This window comes from Monodon monoceros, unplaced genomic scaffold (assembly GCF_005190385.1).
Source record: "Monodon monoceros isolate NGI ecotype Baffin Bay Population unplaced genomic scaffold, NGI_Narwhal_1 Super_Scaffold_5, whole genome shotgun sequence".
In the NCBI taxonomy this organism is placed as follows: Eukaryota; Metazoa; Chordata; class Mammalia; order Artiodactyla; family Monodontidae; genus Monodon; species Monodon monoceros.
The window spans coordinates 28,029,061-28,044,861 of NW_021703782.1; the positions used below are offsets into that span (position 1 = coordinate 28,029,061).

A 15,801-nucleotide genomic window follows, 5' to 3' on the forward strand; every position below is an offset into this window, starting at 1 on the left:
GTGCAGGACCAGAAGGAGAGACGGGAGACGCTGATCATCAATATTGTCTGATACAATTCTGAAATTTCCCACCTTCTTGCCCTGCCCACCTCCACCCTCCAAGCTAGTCAGCTTTAAGCTCCATTCCTGGAAAGGAAGCTCAGCATGATGGTCTCAACCCACTTCATTTTCACGTCCTCCTCAAAATTGCTGCCCACAATTTCTAAGAAAAGTCAAAAGTGCGTCCTCCCCATAAGCTCCAACACAACAGCCTCCCTCAAGGAGAAATGGCTCAATGAAGAACTCCAGTTTTCCTGGAAGGCAAAATCCTCAGTCCCTACCCTTCTCATTCTCAGAAGGCAGTGGTCAGGTCATGGGTGTCACAGATAATGGTTACTTCAAATTCAGATTTGGGTAGTGATGGTAGCTGGTAATCCACAAAGATAAGGGCTTCCCCTTCTTTTATGCATGATACATTGTGTGCTTGGGTAATCTTACTTTGGGTTTAAAAAAATAACAGCTAAAAACTATTTTTTAAAATACTAAATAAGCCGTAATTCTTTTTCCTTCTTTGGACATTTTATGATCTCATCTATCCATCACCTCACAAACATTTTTAAAAACACCTAGACCATGAAAGTTAAACAAACACGACCTACCATAGCATGTCAAGGTATGGTCAGAAAACTCAAGCCCGTTCAAAATGACAACTTTTTCTATTACTGTTTAACTGAAGTGACATATATGACTCTTGGTTTAAAGAGTCACACTCTTCACACACTGGATGACTCCTTACAAATGACTATACTCCTAGGCCAGTTCTTTTTGTAATTCTCTCCGAAGCTGCCCTTGGTATCCTTAAATGCACTCTGGAACTTTGGTATCACCTTCATTACGATGTGCTTTGTGCACATTCTCGGACGCTGCAATGCCCATACTAAGGCAACACATCACAGAAGTTGGCAGCAATGCTATCAGCAAGAATTTGGCTTCAGAATCAGAAGTGATTCATCATACATTCTAGCAGCAGAAAAACAACACACTGCTATTTTAATCCCTTGGTGCTTTCAAGAATCAAAAAACAGTAAAATAATTAAAGCAAAAGCAACCAAAATCATTAACTGCTGTAAGGTTTGTAAAAACACTATTCACTTCTGAGAGTTTTCAATGAAATCACTCAGGAAACGACAGACTACTTACCTTATTTCGTATTACTTATTACAATGACAAATCAAGTTTTGACTTAACACAATTTCAGGAGAAAACAGGTAGTCCAAACTTCTGCAAAGTAGCATATACTGAAATTCTAAGTGTAGAAAAACAAACTGCTCATTTGCATTAGTAAATAAAATCTCTCCTAGTGTTTCAAAAGTAATACACTTCTTTCGTTTTCTCTCTCCATTTTTCAGAGTACTCTAAAGTCTAAATGAATGAGTGTGCTACTGTCTCTATCACGACCAAGCAGAGAAACCTGATACTGTGGGTGACTTATTCAGAACAACCCCCTTTTTTTAGAGATAGTTATATAATAATATAATACCATAATAAATACTACTGGTCTAATGTAATAATGGAACTCGCTTATGTCCTAACGCTCTATTTAATAAACATGAAAGAAATCTCTATCCTGGGTCATTCTAACTTCCTGAGAACACATTACGTTGATAAGTCACTACAATTATCAACCAGCGTTTCTATAGAACTATCCAGGTATATCTAAGGTTTACTGCAAACTTAAAAAAAAAAAAAAAAAGCTACTCTGTCGTTGCGACCAAGTATTCAGGGCCAGACGGGGAGACTGATCAAGAACTCCATCCAGTGCTCTCTTTCGGGGACCCTTACCTTTTCCAACACTTCTTCTGTCTCCTTTCGTTTCCGTTTTCGGGGTCTCCTGTTCACTCGGACCCATTTGGCGACCTGAAGTTCAAAAACCACAGGGCATTTTAAACACAGAACGACGGGTCCTGAGGGCCGCCCCTCAGCGTGAGAAACAAACGATCGACAGCCTCGCGACATAGCCTTCCTCGGCTTCACCTGGGGGAGCCACAGGCACCCTTCGGGGCTCGCGGGGCCGCCTCAGCGCAGGGGGCCCTCGGGTCTGCGGCGAGCCGAGGCCGCGACCTTCGCCCCGGCCGCTCCCTCCGTTATGGGCCCGATTTGCCGCCCCCGCGCCGGTGGGAGCCAGAGCCCCCGAACGAGGGCCATCTTACCCACCGCTGCCGCGCGACGCAGCCGACCGGGGTCTCCGCGCCAGGGATGCAACGCGCGACCCACCGCCCGGGGAGGGAGGGAGCCCAAGGACCGCGCCGCCCGCACTCACCTCGGCGCTCACTTGCCGCACGAGCCCGCACTCCGCCCCGGCCAGGCGCTCCCTCTGCAGCGGCTGCGGAGGAAGGGGACAGAGTCAAGTTTTTCCCGAGAGCCGCCCCAGCCTCCCTCCCCCGCGCCCCACCAACTCGGCGCGCCAACCCCGTACCTCGCCCGCGGTAGGTGAAGCTGGGAGCCTGGCGCCGGAACCCGCGCCCAGGGCCGTCCGCCCCGCCGGCCCGCCTGAGAGCGGGGAACGCTCGAGGCCCGCAACACCTAAGGCACAGCGCGGGCAGCGGGCGAGCGCGGGGCCCGGGCGGCGGCGCGGGCGGCGGGCGGGCGCTGGGCGGGGGCGGGGCCTGCCTTAAAGGTATAGGCGGCCGCGCCGCCCTCCCCGCAGGTCGCCTCCGCCCCCACCCCCGCCGGCGCTCCGCCTGTGTTATTGTTCTCTTCGCAAACATCTTTCTTCTCCTCCCTGCGTCCTGCCCGCGCCCTCCCACGCGCGGGCCGATCCCCGGCGCGCGCGCTTACCTTTCCAGCCCACAAGCCTGCGGGACCCCGGGTACCGCGAAAGGGCTTCTTGACCGCGGTGGGAGCAGAACTGCTGCCCGCCGGCAGGCGAAAAGGCTTAGCGGCAAAAGCTCCCTCAACCCCGCGGCCAGCCTGAACTCGCCCTTCGGGTCAGAAACCTAAGTGTCCAGATGGCCTTCGCGGAGGGAAAGGAACTCTCCTAATGGAGTTTTCTCTGGGAATGGATTAGACGCCATTGAGTTTACCTTTTTCAGTGGCCCCTCCGGACTCCGGGGCGGTGGCAGGTGACCTCCTGGGGGAGAAGCCGCGAGCGCGTGAAAGGCGAACCCGGGGCTCCGCCCGCGCGTCGCGGGAGCTAACGCGCTCTGGGTGAGCCCGGCCGCCGCCGCGCTTGCCCGGCCTGTGGACCCCTCCAAAGCGACTAGTAGAATTTAAGAAGGGGTCAATACGTCTTCATAAATAGGGGTAAACTTTCCACTCGGTTTATAAAAGTGTGAGATACCCTCAGTCTTTTCCGCCGACCCCCAAAAGGCTTTCTTTCCATCCTCATGAGAAGTGGGCTGAACCAGCCTGGGGGGTGAGAGCTTTGGGAGAAGAGTCGGGTCGCACTCGCGTTTGCTGATGTTGACCATTCCTTTAACTTTATCGCATTTCTTTAAAGAAAATCTGTCTTGCCCTCTCTTTATTGCTACTCCATCCTTCTTTCAAGATCAAAAGCTTTAGATCAAAGCCAAGATCAAACTCACTACTTTAAATAGAAGCAACTTTGCCATGGAGTGTTTTACACAAAGGGGAGCTTCTTAATGGAGACATCAGAGTGGAAAACTTTATTTTATCCCTTCATCCCAGATTCATAACTGGACTAACTTAAAATTACATTGATGATGCACTTCTGTTTCCTAAAACAAACAACAGGACTGCTCAAACGGGAGATTCTTGACTTGGTGTTTGTGTTAACAGGAATTAAAAAAAAAAACAAAAAAAAACTATGTAGAGTTAAATCAACATATTAACCGGTATTAGTTAAGTGCTATGAAATGCATGCTCGTTTGCTAAAGATTTTTTCAAGGTGTTATCGAATCTTTTTATATGTAATGTACAACCATCACATACAATTTTTTTTACTGTAAACGAAATGCACAAAAATAGATAGTCTTGCAAGCCTCAAATGCACATCAATATAGGCAGGTTAAAATTACAAATGATGAAGTGGATTATGTAATTGCAGAGCTGCTTAATTTTAAATGGAAATAAAACTTTGAACTATTTAAGCTTCCATGCTACTAATAACAGTTCCAGAATCAATAGAAATCTATCACTGACTGACATTTCCCTTTACCCACTAGAATTTTTTTTCTTGGGAATTCACCATGTCTAAGATTCCCTGATACAAACAGTTCAATATTGATGTACAGTGCCATGCCTAAATGGACCTCTCTTAAGTGTCCTCTTTGTTGATTTAGCAACAATTTAAAAACATGTCTTAGAAGAAACAAAAACCAAAGTAAATTCCAACAATCCAGCAGCAGGAAGAAAGATAACTATTGCAAATTAAACCTTACACAGACTTCTATGAAAATCTGCTGTTACAGCTGGGTAGTTAGTACTTGAAAGCTTTTTCCCCTTATAATTTTCATCTGGCTGTGGTCTCAAATACACACACACACACACACACACACACACACAAGATTGTTCCTCATTCTAAAAATCCCTTTGAGCCAGTGGAAAGATCTTAAGAACTGAGACCTGGAAACACCATCTCGGTGCCATTGACAGTCTCCTTTCTTGCTAGCACCCAGTTCACAGAGAATCTAACGGTTTCTAGCACAAGCTGAGCAAAAAAACATCCTACTGTTACTCTGCTCTTCTAGGACTCTGAGTGGGTAGCAAAAGCTGTGGTCCATTCTAAGTGCCTACTAACTTGTCTCCTTGTTTGTCCTCTTGCCCCCCAAACCCACCCCCTCAATCTTTCTTCTCCACAAAGAAACCAGGATGGTATTTACAAAGGTAGTTCAAGTGGTATCACTTTGCTTTACTGAGAATGCATTTCCTTCTCTTTTTTGCCTGGCTGGCTCCTACTTATTTTCTAGTGCTGGGCTTAAACAACACTTCCCCAGAAAGGTCTTCCTCACTCCCCAATCCAAATTATGTCATCCCACTGTGTTTTCCTATTTATTTCCTTGAAAGTAATTATCTTTTATAGATATTCAATTTTTTTTATTATTTTTAAAATAATTATTTATTTTTGGCTGCGTTGGGTCCATTGCTGCAAGCAGGCTTTCTCTAGTTGCAGGGAGCGGGGCCTACTCTTTGTTGTGGTGCGCGGGCTTCTCATTGCACTGGCCTCTCTCGTTGTGGAGCACTGGCTCTAGGGCGCACGGGCTTCAGTAGTTGCGGCTCGTGGACTCTAGAGCACAGGCTCAGTAGTTGTGGCATGCGGGCTTAGTTGCTTCACGGCATGTGGGATCTTCCCGGACCAGAGCTCGAACCCGTGTCCCCTGCATTGGCAGACAGATTCTTAACCACTGCGCCACCAGGGAAGCCCTAAAATGTTTTATTTTTATTGAGACATTATTTTTTAGAAAAATTTGTGCAGATAGCACAGAATTCCCATGTGCCAACATAACCCACAGTTTCCTTTATTATTAATTTCTTGCATCAGTGCCAGGAATTTGTTACAATTAATGAACCAATATTTGATACATTATTAAGTAAAGTCCATAGTTTACATTCGGGTTCACTCTTGTGTTATACAGTTCTATTATAACTATTTTTTATTAATTTATCAAATATCTATTTCCCCGACTGGATTTTAAGGTCCAGGAAGAAAGAGATCCTGTCCCTTCTGTTCCTGATTTTTGTCCAGTCACTAAAAACACTGCCTGGCACATAGTAGATGCTCAATAAATGTGTTAAGTAAGTGAATGGAAGGATAAAGGAATAAATGACTGAATAAATGGCATATGAAATTTCATGGGGGAAAATCTTAAGAAGAGGATCTTTCTAATTAACTCCTGCTCTACTAAAATATCTTAATTTGTAAAGAGCACAGAATTATACATTTTTAAAAAGGAGACACCATGGGTTTTCAGTTACATTGCCAGGGTACTTCTAAAATGACCTTTTTTAAAAAATAAAATAAAAATAGAAATGGGAAATAAAAGTTCCTAATTCCCTCATATATTATTCACTAAAATTGTATCCCAAAATGGTGGTAGGAGCTGAATTTAATCTGGAATGAAATATTAACATATTTCATGACCCTGGAAAAGTATTAATTCTCTTTGATCATGTTCAATATAACCTCAACACGTTTCTCCTTTTGTCCACCTAAATCTACCTTTCTTCATCAGGGGACCCCAGTGAAGGACCCCAGTGAAACTTGAAGAAGACGACTTTTTAAAAAATTGAATTCTGTAGCTGGGGATGAATACTCTAATAACTGTCTTTGAAAATGTGGTGAAAGCACTTTAAAGCTATCTTTTAAAAACAGATGTCTTCTATTTTAATTATATCTTTAAAAATGGCTTGTCTAGTAGAGATGCAAGTTTTTTTAAAAAAAATGTTTTAAGAAACTTTCTTGTCAAAGCAGTTTGTAACACCTGAAGACAATTTCAGAAGCTGAGGAAAATGCCATTGCTTTAAAATAAAAGCATTACTTAACCTAGTGGCTGGAGATTACTTTTGGAGGGAAAATCCTTTTTCTGTTTTCTTTTTTTAGTCGAGAGGAAGTAACTCCTTGAAATGACTCCTTTCACTGGAAAATGACAGTGATACAAATTTCATATTGTTAATATGGATGTGTGCCTCTGCTTGGTGATGAGGTACAGTCCAGAGGAATGAGAAGCAGCAGCATGCCTTCCTAGGTAACCAGAAGGCTGAAAGGGCTAATGAGGGAAGCCCTTTAATTAGACTGAACAGCTTCAGATGGCAAATTATACTCCCTTATGCACAGCAGAGGGAAAACTATCCACTATAAGAAGTCAAAAGACTTTTTAATACCAAACAAGGTAGAAAGGTCCAGAAGCTTTTGCTAGCTTCAGAAGGGCTCTATAGCCAACATATATTCAGGGTAAATTAGAAGGTAAGAGTCTACACATGTCTGGAAATAAAATCAAGGTTAGTTCAGGTTGCAAATAATAACAAGCAAGGAGTAGGGGCAAAGTTATCCAATGTTTATGTCTTTAAATTTTGCTCTTTCATTTTAAAATGTAACATTCCTTTATGATATCTTTATATTTGACTTATTTGACTTTAGAAAAATTATAATTTGTATTATTGCCCGTTTTGTCTGTATGTTAGAATGAATGCCTAATTTCTTTCTGAAGATTTTGGCCCTGCCAAATGAACTTCTCAGTGGAAGTCCTTATAAAGCATAGTTTTCAAAAAAGGAAATCCATCCCACACTTGCTTCGCAGTGACCTGGCTGACAGAATCTCTCCTCTTAGTAACCATAACCCTGAACTCACTGTTGCTCAAAAACTTTTACAGAGCTTGCCTGAGGTAGCATGCTCAGTTCTTCCATTTCTTGATCCCCTCTGAAAATCTGATGAAGCATTTGCTATCAACTACTGGCTCCCCAGAGAAAAATACACCAAGGTGCACAGCCACCCAACACACCAATTGTCGGGAGGTTCACAGAGTTTGAGGATACCAAAACTCCTTCCCAGGAGAGTCTAAGATTTTCTTGGGTTAAGGCAGACCACCTCACAGCTGGTGCAGGATGCATCTTACTGGTGCTCTGTGAAATTCCTTTTATCGCATTACATTCTGGGAAGAAGCCATCAACCTTTATTGAGGTGCATTATGAAAAACAACCCATAAAATCCATCACAGTGTTTACCGTAAGGATGGTTTTAAATGGTTGTTTATTATATTAAATAGTAATTTTCTGTGAGGACCCATAGGAAAAACTTCCCTGTAGTATCAACATCAGGAATAGCTGGACTTAGGCAACTGGTTTGTTTTACCTCATGAACACTGCAAACTGATCCTTTTTCCTTCTTCTAGAAAGCTCTGTGACCCTACATTAAGCCAAGTATAGGAACTTCAGGGGGTACATATTGTATGCTAATGTAATTCCTGGCCCCATCTTATTTTCCTAACGTTATTTTCACATTGCTTCAGTTTTCTTATTTTAATTTACTTTTATCATGCTATATTTTGCTTTCTAAGAGTTTGCTTAACTCTCTTTTGAACAAGGAGGAGTATAAATAAATAAAATATTCTGGGTTTATTTTTTTCTTTCTTTAAATTTCTTTTTCTCTTTTGGAGGGAGGAAGAGGGTCTGAAAAAAATTTTATGGTTCTAGTATTTCGCTCCATTAACACTTAGAAGTGAAGTATAGAAGGTAAGGACTTATGATTATACCCTATTTATAAAATTTGAGGAAAAGAACTGTTAAAAAAATAAAGCCAAAAAGAAATATAATACTATACAAACATCACAGAGGACTAATATAAAAATGTTAACCAACCAAGTATTTTATCACTTTTGATATCAAAACCAGAGGAACATATAGACGGGTTATTCACTTAACACATTGAGTTTGCCTACTGCAAAACAGAGCACTAGACTTTGTGAACACAAAGATGAATAAGACACCATCCCTGTCCTCAGGAGACTAGTATGACCAGGCGGTAAGGCGGCATGGTATAAAGAGTGCGCAGACAGCCTGTCTGGGTTTGAATCCAGGCTCTGCCACATATTAGCTGTCTGACCTCTTTAAGCCTCTTTCTCATAGAGTTGTGAAGATCAAATGACACATGCGATGTGCTTACAAGAGAAGGCAGTTGTTACTTATCAAAAGTGTAGACTACCGGAACTAAGAAGCAACACAACGTCACTAGAAGCTGGAGGAAAGTGACCTGAAGACAAAAAAAAGTGCTGAAGTACTACATATATCAGAGACCGTGGAACCTCAGAACTGGTAGAAAGAACCAGAGTGGCCAGTTTTGTACAAGATTAAGTTTACAAAGCACTTCCACATATAGACTGTTCTGTTTGTTTCTCATACTGTCCCATCTTCAGGATGAAGAGACTGAGTCTCAGGGAAGTATAGTGCTTTTAATATCTCATACTGTGTGGCCCTTAGACCTCCTGGCTGGAAATGTAGTGTTCTTTCTACTCTAGCATGAGAGCTTAGGGAACATCTAGCCCGACTGTCTCGCTTTAAGATATTTGCTTATTATGTGGATCAGATCAACCATACATTAAAACACAGCCCGTAAAATATAATCCCATACCATAAAGGTCTGTTGAAACAGACATTTTAGAAAACAGGTATAAGTATATCCTCCTCAATCCCCATATGACTGCAGTTCTTTACAGGCACTTAACATTCTTGGACACTATAATCTTAAAGAGTTTCACAGGTGAAATATAAAATTATGTAGGTGTGGTTTTAGATCAGTTGTTGCCAACCCCTGACTGCTCATTAGAATCGCCAGGAGGGTTTACAAATCCTAGTGCCCAGGAGGCACTCCAGACCACTTAGATTCACATCTTCGAAAGTGGGCCCCAGGCACCAGTCAGTTTACAAGTCCTCCCCTCCCCGACCAGGAATTCCAATGGGCAGCCTGTGTTGAGAACCACTGGTTTGGATCATTTTAATGATGACCCATCTCTAATAGGTTACTATGAAGAAATTCCAGGCATTTGAGAGACATCTAAATTTCAAGGTCAATGCCACAGAGGACAGCCACCTATTGTGTTCTATTACAATAAGTCCCTTTGGGCAGATGGCAGACACAAAGTTGGACAGGATGGGCTGTCAGGCTGATCTAGGGTAGCATTTCCTATAGCTTACTCTTAGGGATAAACTTCAGGGCAAGATTACTTAAGCATGCCTGTGTGCACGCACACACACACACACAACACACACACACAAGAATTAAAAAGAAGTGGAAATGGAAGATCTCAACACTACCCAGAAGGAAGGCAAGAATGGATGGATATTTGACTGTCTAGAGTTTTTTCCAGGTTCCTGGTTAATATGATTCTGGATCCTGACTGAAAGAGCTTAGATCCTCGTCTTCAGGGACCCTGATTTTAGTGCTGACCTGGAATTCTGTATACATGAGGTGGTATTTCCCACTCATCCCCTGTGAACAATGCTCTAATTATGTTGATGGCTGCCACACATTCCCTGGAAACAAGCATTTTGCATTTGGAAGACTGCTGGCTAGGATTAGAGGACAGTGGCTACCAATGGAAAAGACCCTTTGCTGTGTGCAGAAGCTACTGTTTCACACACAGAAAGCAACCCGGGTAGCTTGAGTCTTGGGTACCGTGCTCTAACCAAATGGGCTTCCTTGTTTAGGAAAGACACACTACATCAATGCTACAGGGAAACTACTCTAGCAAAATGCCTTATATTATTTATTTATTATTAATTATTATTAATCCCAACCAGGGATTGAACCCAGGCTCCGGCAGTGAAAGTGCCAAGTCCTAACCAGTGGACCACCAGGGGATTCCCATGATATTAGTCACTAATTTAAAACACAAACCTATATGTTAACATTTCACTAGCTTGAAAATCAAATACTCACGTCTGGGTCCCTTTGGTTATTCCCTAAACTGGAATGGGTGTGGTATCTGTAAGCGTGTGCACATGGAGTGCCCGTGCTCCCTGGAGTCTGTGGCCCTCGGCATGTCTATTTTTCTTTTTCCAACATTTCTATTTTTAAAAATCTTGGCACTCAGACTCTGTTGCCTATCATCTGGTCTCCCAGAGGAACCCCATGAAGTCACAATTTGCAAAGTCACAAGAGTAATGGGCCTAAGTCATCCTAGAGAAGTAGGATCACACACATACATACGTATACACACACAGTGTAGGAAGAATAAAATCCATCACAACTGGGGGGAGATGGCTGTCCCAAATGTAAATAATATATGAAAAAAGCTATTTTCCAGAATGTGTGTTCACCAAACATTTAGGTCCATATAAGAGATGTTCCAGAAGAAAAATGGGAAGGGCCAGAATTAATTGGCTGCTAATCTCTACTTTCTGTAGGATGTTTCCTCCAGCGGTGGATTAAATCAGTGTTTAATGCTACACAGGCCCAGCTGTGTCCATATTAGGAAATCCTGAGCTCACATCTCTCTCTCTTTCTCCCCATGAAAAGAGGAGGTATCCTCCCTCCCTTTGCTCTGCTTCCACCCCCTGCATGTGTAGGTGGGAGAGTAGGAGCCCGGGAATGTGAACTTGATCCACCATTGGTCAGCCAGGCAGTAAACTCTCATTGTTCTTTAGATACCAAACATAACTTCTTTCTAGTAGGGATAAACCCAGCCATTCTGCACACAACACAGCTTTTGTGCTCAGTAGTATGAGATGGAAAAGAACCACAAAGAACATTAGAGCTTCATTACTCATAAACATCTCTTAATATGCAGAATTTAAGAATCCACCCAGCTAATTTATATTCATATTAATATTAGGTATGTTAGAATCTCAAACCTAACAATCTTCTGGTCACTTGATTGTTTTTATAATTATGGATTTCAATTTACAGTTTAAATACTGTGGTCTGTTTTAGCTTTGCCTTCTATTTGAGCACTTCCTATTTCACTACCTTGCTCTCAGGTTCAAGGGCACTGGAAATCATGCTAATGTACAACCAAATATGCTGTTGCTGTTTTCGGTGCTGGCTTGTGAATGTGGCTTAAGTACCTCTGTACAAAGCCATGTGTAATGGGAAATACACACCTGAGAACTTAGACCTAGGCACCCTCCATTCTTGCCATCTAGAAGGTATGTAACCCTGAGCATGTCACACAACCCTTAGGAAACCTGCCTCAGCTGTGCTGAGGACGAAATGAGATGGTGCATAAAGGGAGAGGCACCAAGTAGACCAGTAAATGCTAATTCCCTTCCTCTTTCCCCTCAGAAGCAAACGCCGGTCTCGTATTATGAACCTAAGTAACCTTTGAAAGGTCTCAAAATAATCGAGTTGTGACATCCTAATAAAAAGCCACCACACAGACACGATGCCACTGGACAGAGCCTGCAGAGATATGACACGTCTGAGGCGCTGCAAACCACTGCCTGTCCCTTCCCAAAGGACTGGTGGACAAAATGGAGCAAGTTCTCTTCCTCGTATGCCTGATTATAAAGGAGATCGTGCTGTTTCTGACCCCACCTCGCTCAAAACAATAAGCCCACTGTTGTTACAGAAAGACCGTAAAATGAAATTTGATATTTCTACATTCTTCTCTGAAGATACCAGCACGATCTGGTGCTAGATGCAAAAACATCTAAAATCCTAATAGTAGCTACATGCATTTAAAACCAATATAATAATTAAGAACTTGGGCTTTCTAGTTAGACAGATTTGCTTTTCCTCATCTATAAAATGGGTATAATAATGATGTCAGTCTTAGAGAGCTGTGACTAGAAAAAGTATATAGCAATTACATATAATGTACTGAGCACTGTACTCAATAAAATGCACCTACTCAGTAAAATGATAGCCCTTTTTTCATTCTGGATATTCTAATAGGCAAAATAGTATACCCCAGTGCACTGTGGGAAGGGGAGAAGGATTAACTAAAAAATACAATTCTATAGGGAGTTACACTACCTATATATTCTTGGATTTACCCATTTACAGTTTAATTCACTATAAGTATTTATGCCAAACCCAGGCAGACATCCCTCAATTACAAAATCAATGACAGTGATGAAGAAATACAAATTGAGAAGCAGAGAACCAGTGAGAACTCAGGAGAAGCCAACTTTGTAATAAATACAACCAAGAAGAGTCTTAAAGAGAATGTGTCTTTGGTTGGCCGCACAAAATATGAAGTTTCAGCACGCATAGCTGAGGGAAAAGGGAGAGAGCACAGAGGGAAAAGGAGGTGGAGTGCTTGGAGCAAAGGCCAAAGGAGCCACTGGACCTGGGGGGTGACTTCTCCCCAGGGCAACAGGCCACAGGGATGAAGGGGCTCTCTCCAGTCTAGTCGCATCGTCACTTGTGCCCCTAGAGTCTCAGTCCTCCACTCTGATGTATTGACTCTGGCCTAGCTCCCATGCATTTTCATGCCAATAAAGTTGCTGAAATTAAGAACCGAACTGTGACTCTTCGGGGCATAAATAATATCATATTGTAAAGTCTGGGCTGATAACAACCAGGATGCCCTTAACACTCTTAAGAAAAACCATCTGATCTATGATGCCCTCGATGTGGTTTGAAATTTCCCTCGGCCTACAAAGGAAAATATTTTTAGCGTGTAGCACAGTTTGTAACAGACATATAAATGCACTGAAAATATAATTTTAGGAAAGCATCTGGGTTTAATCATTTCTTGTTATACCTCAACACCTAATAGGTTCTACTTTCTCAATATAAGGAGCACTGCAATATTCTGCTACAAACTATGCAGCAATCACTGTAGCAATTTCTCATAAATATTTCATTATTGGCTCTGTTTTTATTTTTAAGTGGCAAATACTCTGATTTAACTATAAAAGCAGCATAAAAATGAAGTGCTCCTTCTGGAGCATTTGCCCCCAATGTTTTCCCCTCCTTCAAAAAGCAACCTAGAATTCACTGGACGATGTTTCCCAAGGTCATTTGGACAACAGACATATACCAGTACTTACTTCTATGTCTCAAAATGTATCCTAGCAATAGTTGCCACGGTCCAAGGTAAAACTCACCTGCAGTTTTTATTGATACGCAGGAATTTTAAGACATTAACAACCCTACCAAAATTTTTTTCATCTCCTGAGGGTCAAACAGGTTAATATCTGTGAATAATTGATTTTAATTAGTAGCAAGTGCCTATCCTTCAATGATCAACCAGCATAAATGCTCTGGCAGATTGATTATTACTTAAGATTTCTCCCAATAACCTTTCATATAGCAATTTTCCAGTGGAAGAGAAAAGAAAGGCAGGAACAGGGTTTTTTTTTTTTGATAGTGTACATTTGTAAAACACCACTCAGGACAAAACATATGAAAACTCTCCCGATATCACTCCTAACTAAGGGCAAGTTTTCAGTCTGAGGGCAATTCAACAGATTCCTGGAGAGGAAAGGAAGACACTCAGAGGAAAAGTAAATTCCAACTTCCTCCTTTCAGAGGTAACCGGGAGCTGAGGCCTCAGCGAGGTACTGGGCACAGCATACGGTGACATGCGGCTCAAAGTGGCTCTGACCTTCACCTAGGCCTGTTCCCCTCATTCCCCAAAGAAGCAGTGAGGACTCAGAGAAGACAAGTGGCTCGTCCACAGGCACACAGCTTAGTGGTGCAGGGCTCTCTCCAAAGCTGCATCTAATGTATCAGTTATCTCCTTCATCCAACATAGACTATTGCAGAACAAAACTTCACTACCACATGCTCTGTGAAAACAGCACATTGCATATAACACGCTTGACTCTGCTCCTCCATCCAGCCTCCACTCTTGTTCACTAACCTCAGAATAATGCAGCTTTGCATTTTATGCATCAGACTGTCTGAATCCCACTCAGAGTGTGAAGGTAGCAATTATAACTAGACAGGATCAGAAGCAGAAAATACTGAGCTTGTAAAGGCTCAAAGCGGAGGATTGACCTGGAAGGATGGGGTCTTCTGCTGAATGAGCTGAACACGCTCGTTACCAAGCGCCAATAAATCCTGGAGAACTGCCATTCAGAGATATGTGTGACACGAACGCTGCCCTGTTTTAAACACACATTTGGATTTGGACAGTTTGACAATCATTGACTGTTACCCTGACCTGTGATACACTTGCTGGTTGGCTGCCACTGGGCTGTGACACTGACACTCTCCTCCTCTGGGTCAGCAGAGGGGACAAACGAGGGCAAAAGCCAGGGACTCTAGTTGGCATTTGCTTTTGAAAGCAAATAAGCAGATACGGGAACCATCCCTTAAATGCTTTAGAAGGTACATAAAGACACTTTTTTGTTCAACCAATTGCTTTTTCTCACTTGTTGTTTTGGCCACCTGGTATTTATTATTTAATTTGGTTTCCAACTCAAGAGAGGAATAGTTGTATCTATCTTTCCAAAGACAATAGACCTAATCTCTACACACACTTGCATTCATTCACTCCAAAAAAGATACCAGCTCTTCAGTAGAATAATGCCCCGTACTTTCTTTTTTTTTTTTTTGCGGTATGTGGGCCTCTCACTGTTGTGGCCTCTCTCCCGTTGCGGAGCACAGGCTCCGGACGCGCAGGCTCAGCGGCCACGGCTCAGGGGCCTAGCCACTCCGCGGCATGTGGGATCCTCCTGGACTGGGGCACGAACCCGCGTCCCCTCCATCGGCAGGCAGACTCTCAACCGCCGCGCCACCAGGGAAGACCCGAATGCCCCATACTTTCTATGCAAAATATTTTGTCAGACATACAGGGCTACCATTTAGATATATATAAATGGAAGAGGGTCGTGTATACCTGTGACACATATGAAAAGCACATTTTTTTTTTTTTGGCCCTGTAAAGAACAGAAATGAACATATTCAGGAAGAATAGCAGTCATTAATTAAATTCAAAATCACCCCTGCTCAGGCTTTCTGCTGTATTCATTTATTATCTCTTTATATGTCTTGTAAAAACTAAGTCAAGAATGGGACCAAGCTAATTTGGATTAAAAGCAACTCTGCTAAAAATATAAAATGTCTTAGGTAGACTGAGGACTCAGGGTCCTAGAGCGAAGCCCTGGCTCTGCCATTAACTAGGGCTATGAGCTTGGGCGCAGCTACCCCACGGATGAACAGATGAGCTCTTCTCCAAGACTTGCTCCTACCAAGGATTCTAAAGCAGACTGAAAGTCCTGCAACACCAGAAAAGCCTAAAATTTAACCATGAAGCAATAGAGGCCACACCCAAGAGATATGTACCACGCAGATATTAAATGCACACCTATTTCATACGACGTGATGGCTCTCCACAAAAGAGGAGAAAAAAGCCCCATGCTCTAAAAGCAGCCAAGTGTTCCTAATAGCTTTTGTTGTCAGCAGGTGCTCTGGC

At 42.7% G+C, this 15,801-nt stretch overlaps 1 protein-coding gene across 7 annotated transcripts in view; it reads right to left on the reverse strand.

Moving 5' to 3' along the window:
- Nucleotides 1–15,801, reverse strand: part of AOPEP (aminopeptidase O (putative)) — a 357,857-nt gene that overhangs the window by 81,798 nt on the left and 260,258 nt on the right. For all 7 annotated transcript variants that reach the window (XM_029202684.1, XM_029202679.1, XM_029202680.1 and 4 more), the window contains 2 exons: nt 2,300–2,362; nt 1,822–1,896 (listed from right to left, as the gene is read on the reverse strand). In XM_029202684.1, coding sequence (XP_029058517.1) covers nt 1,822–1,896; nt 2,300–2,362 — 138 coding nt within the window. The remainder of the gene's footprint in view (nt 1–1,821; nt 1,897–2,299; nt 2,363–15,801) is intronic.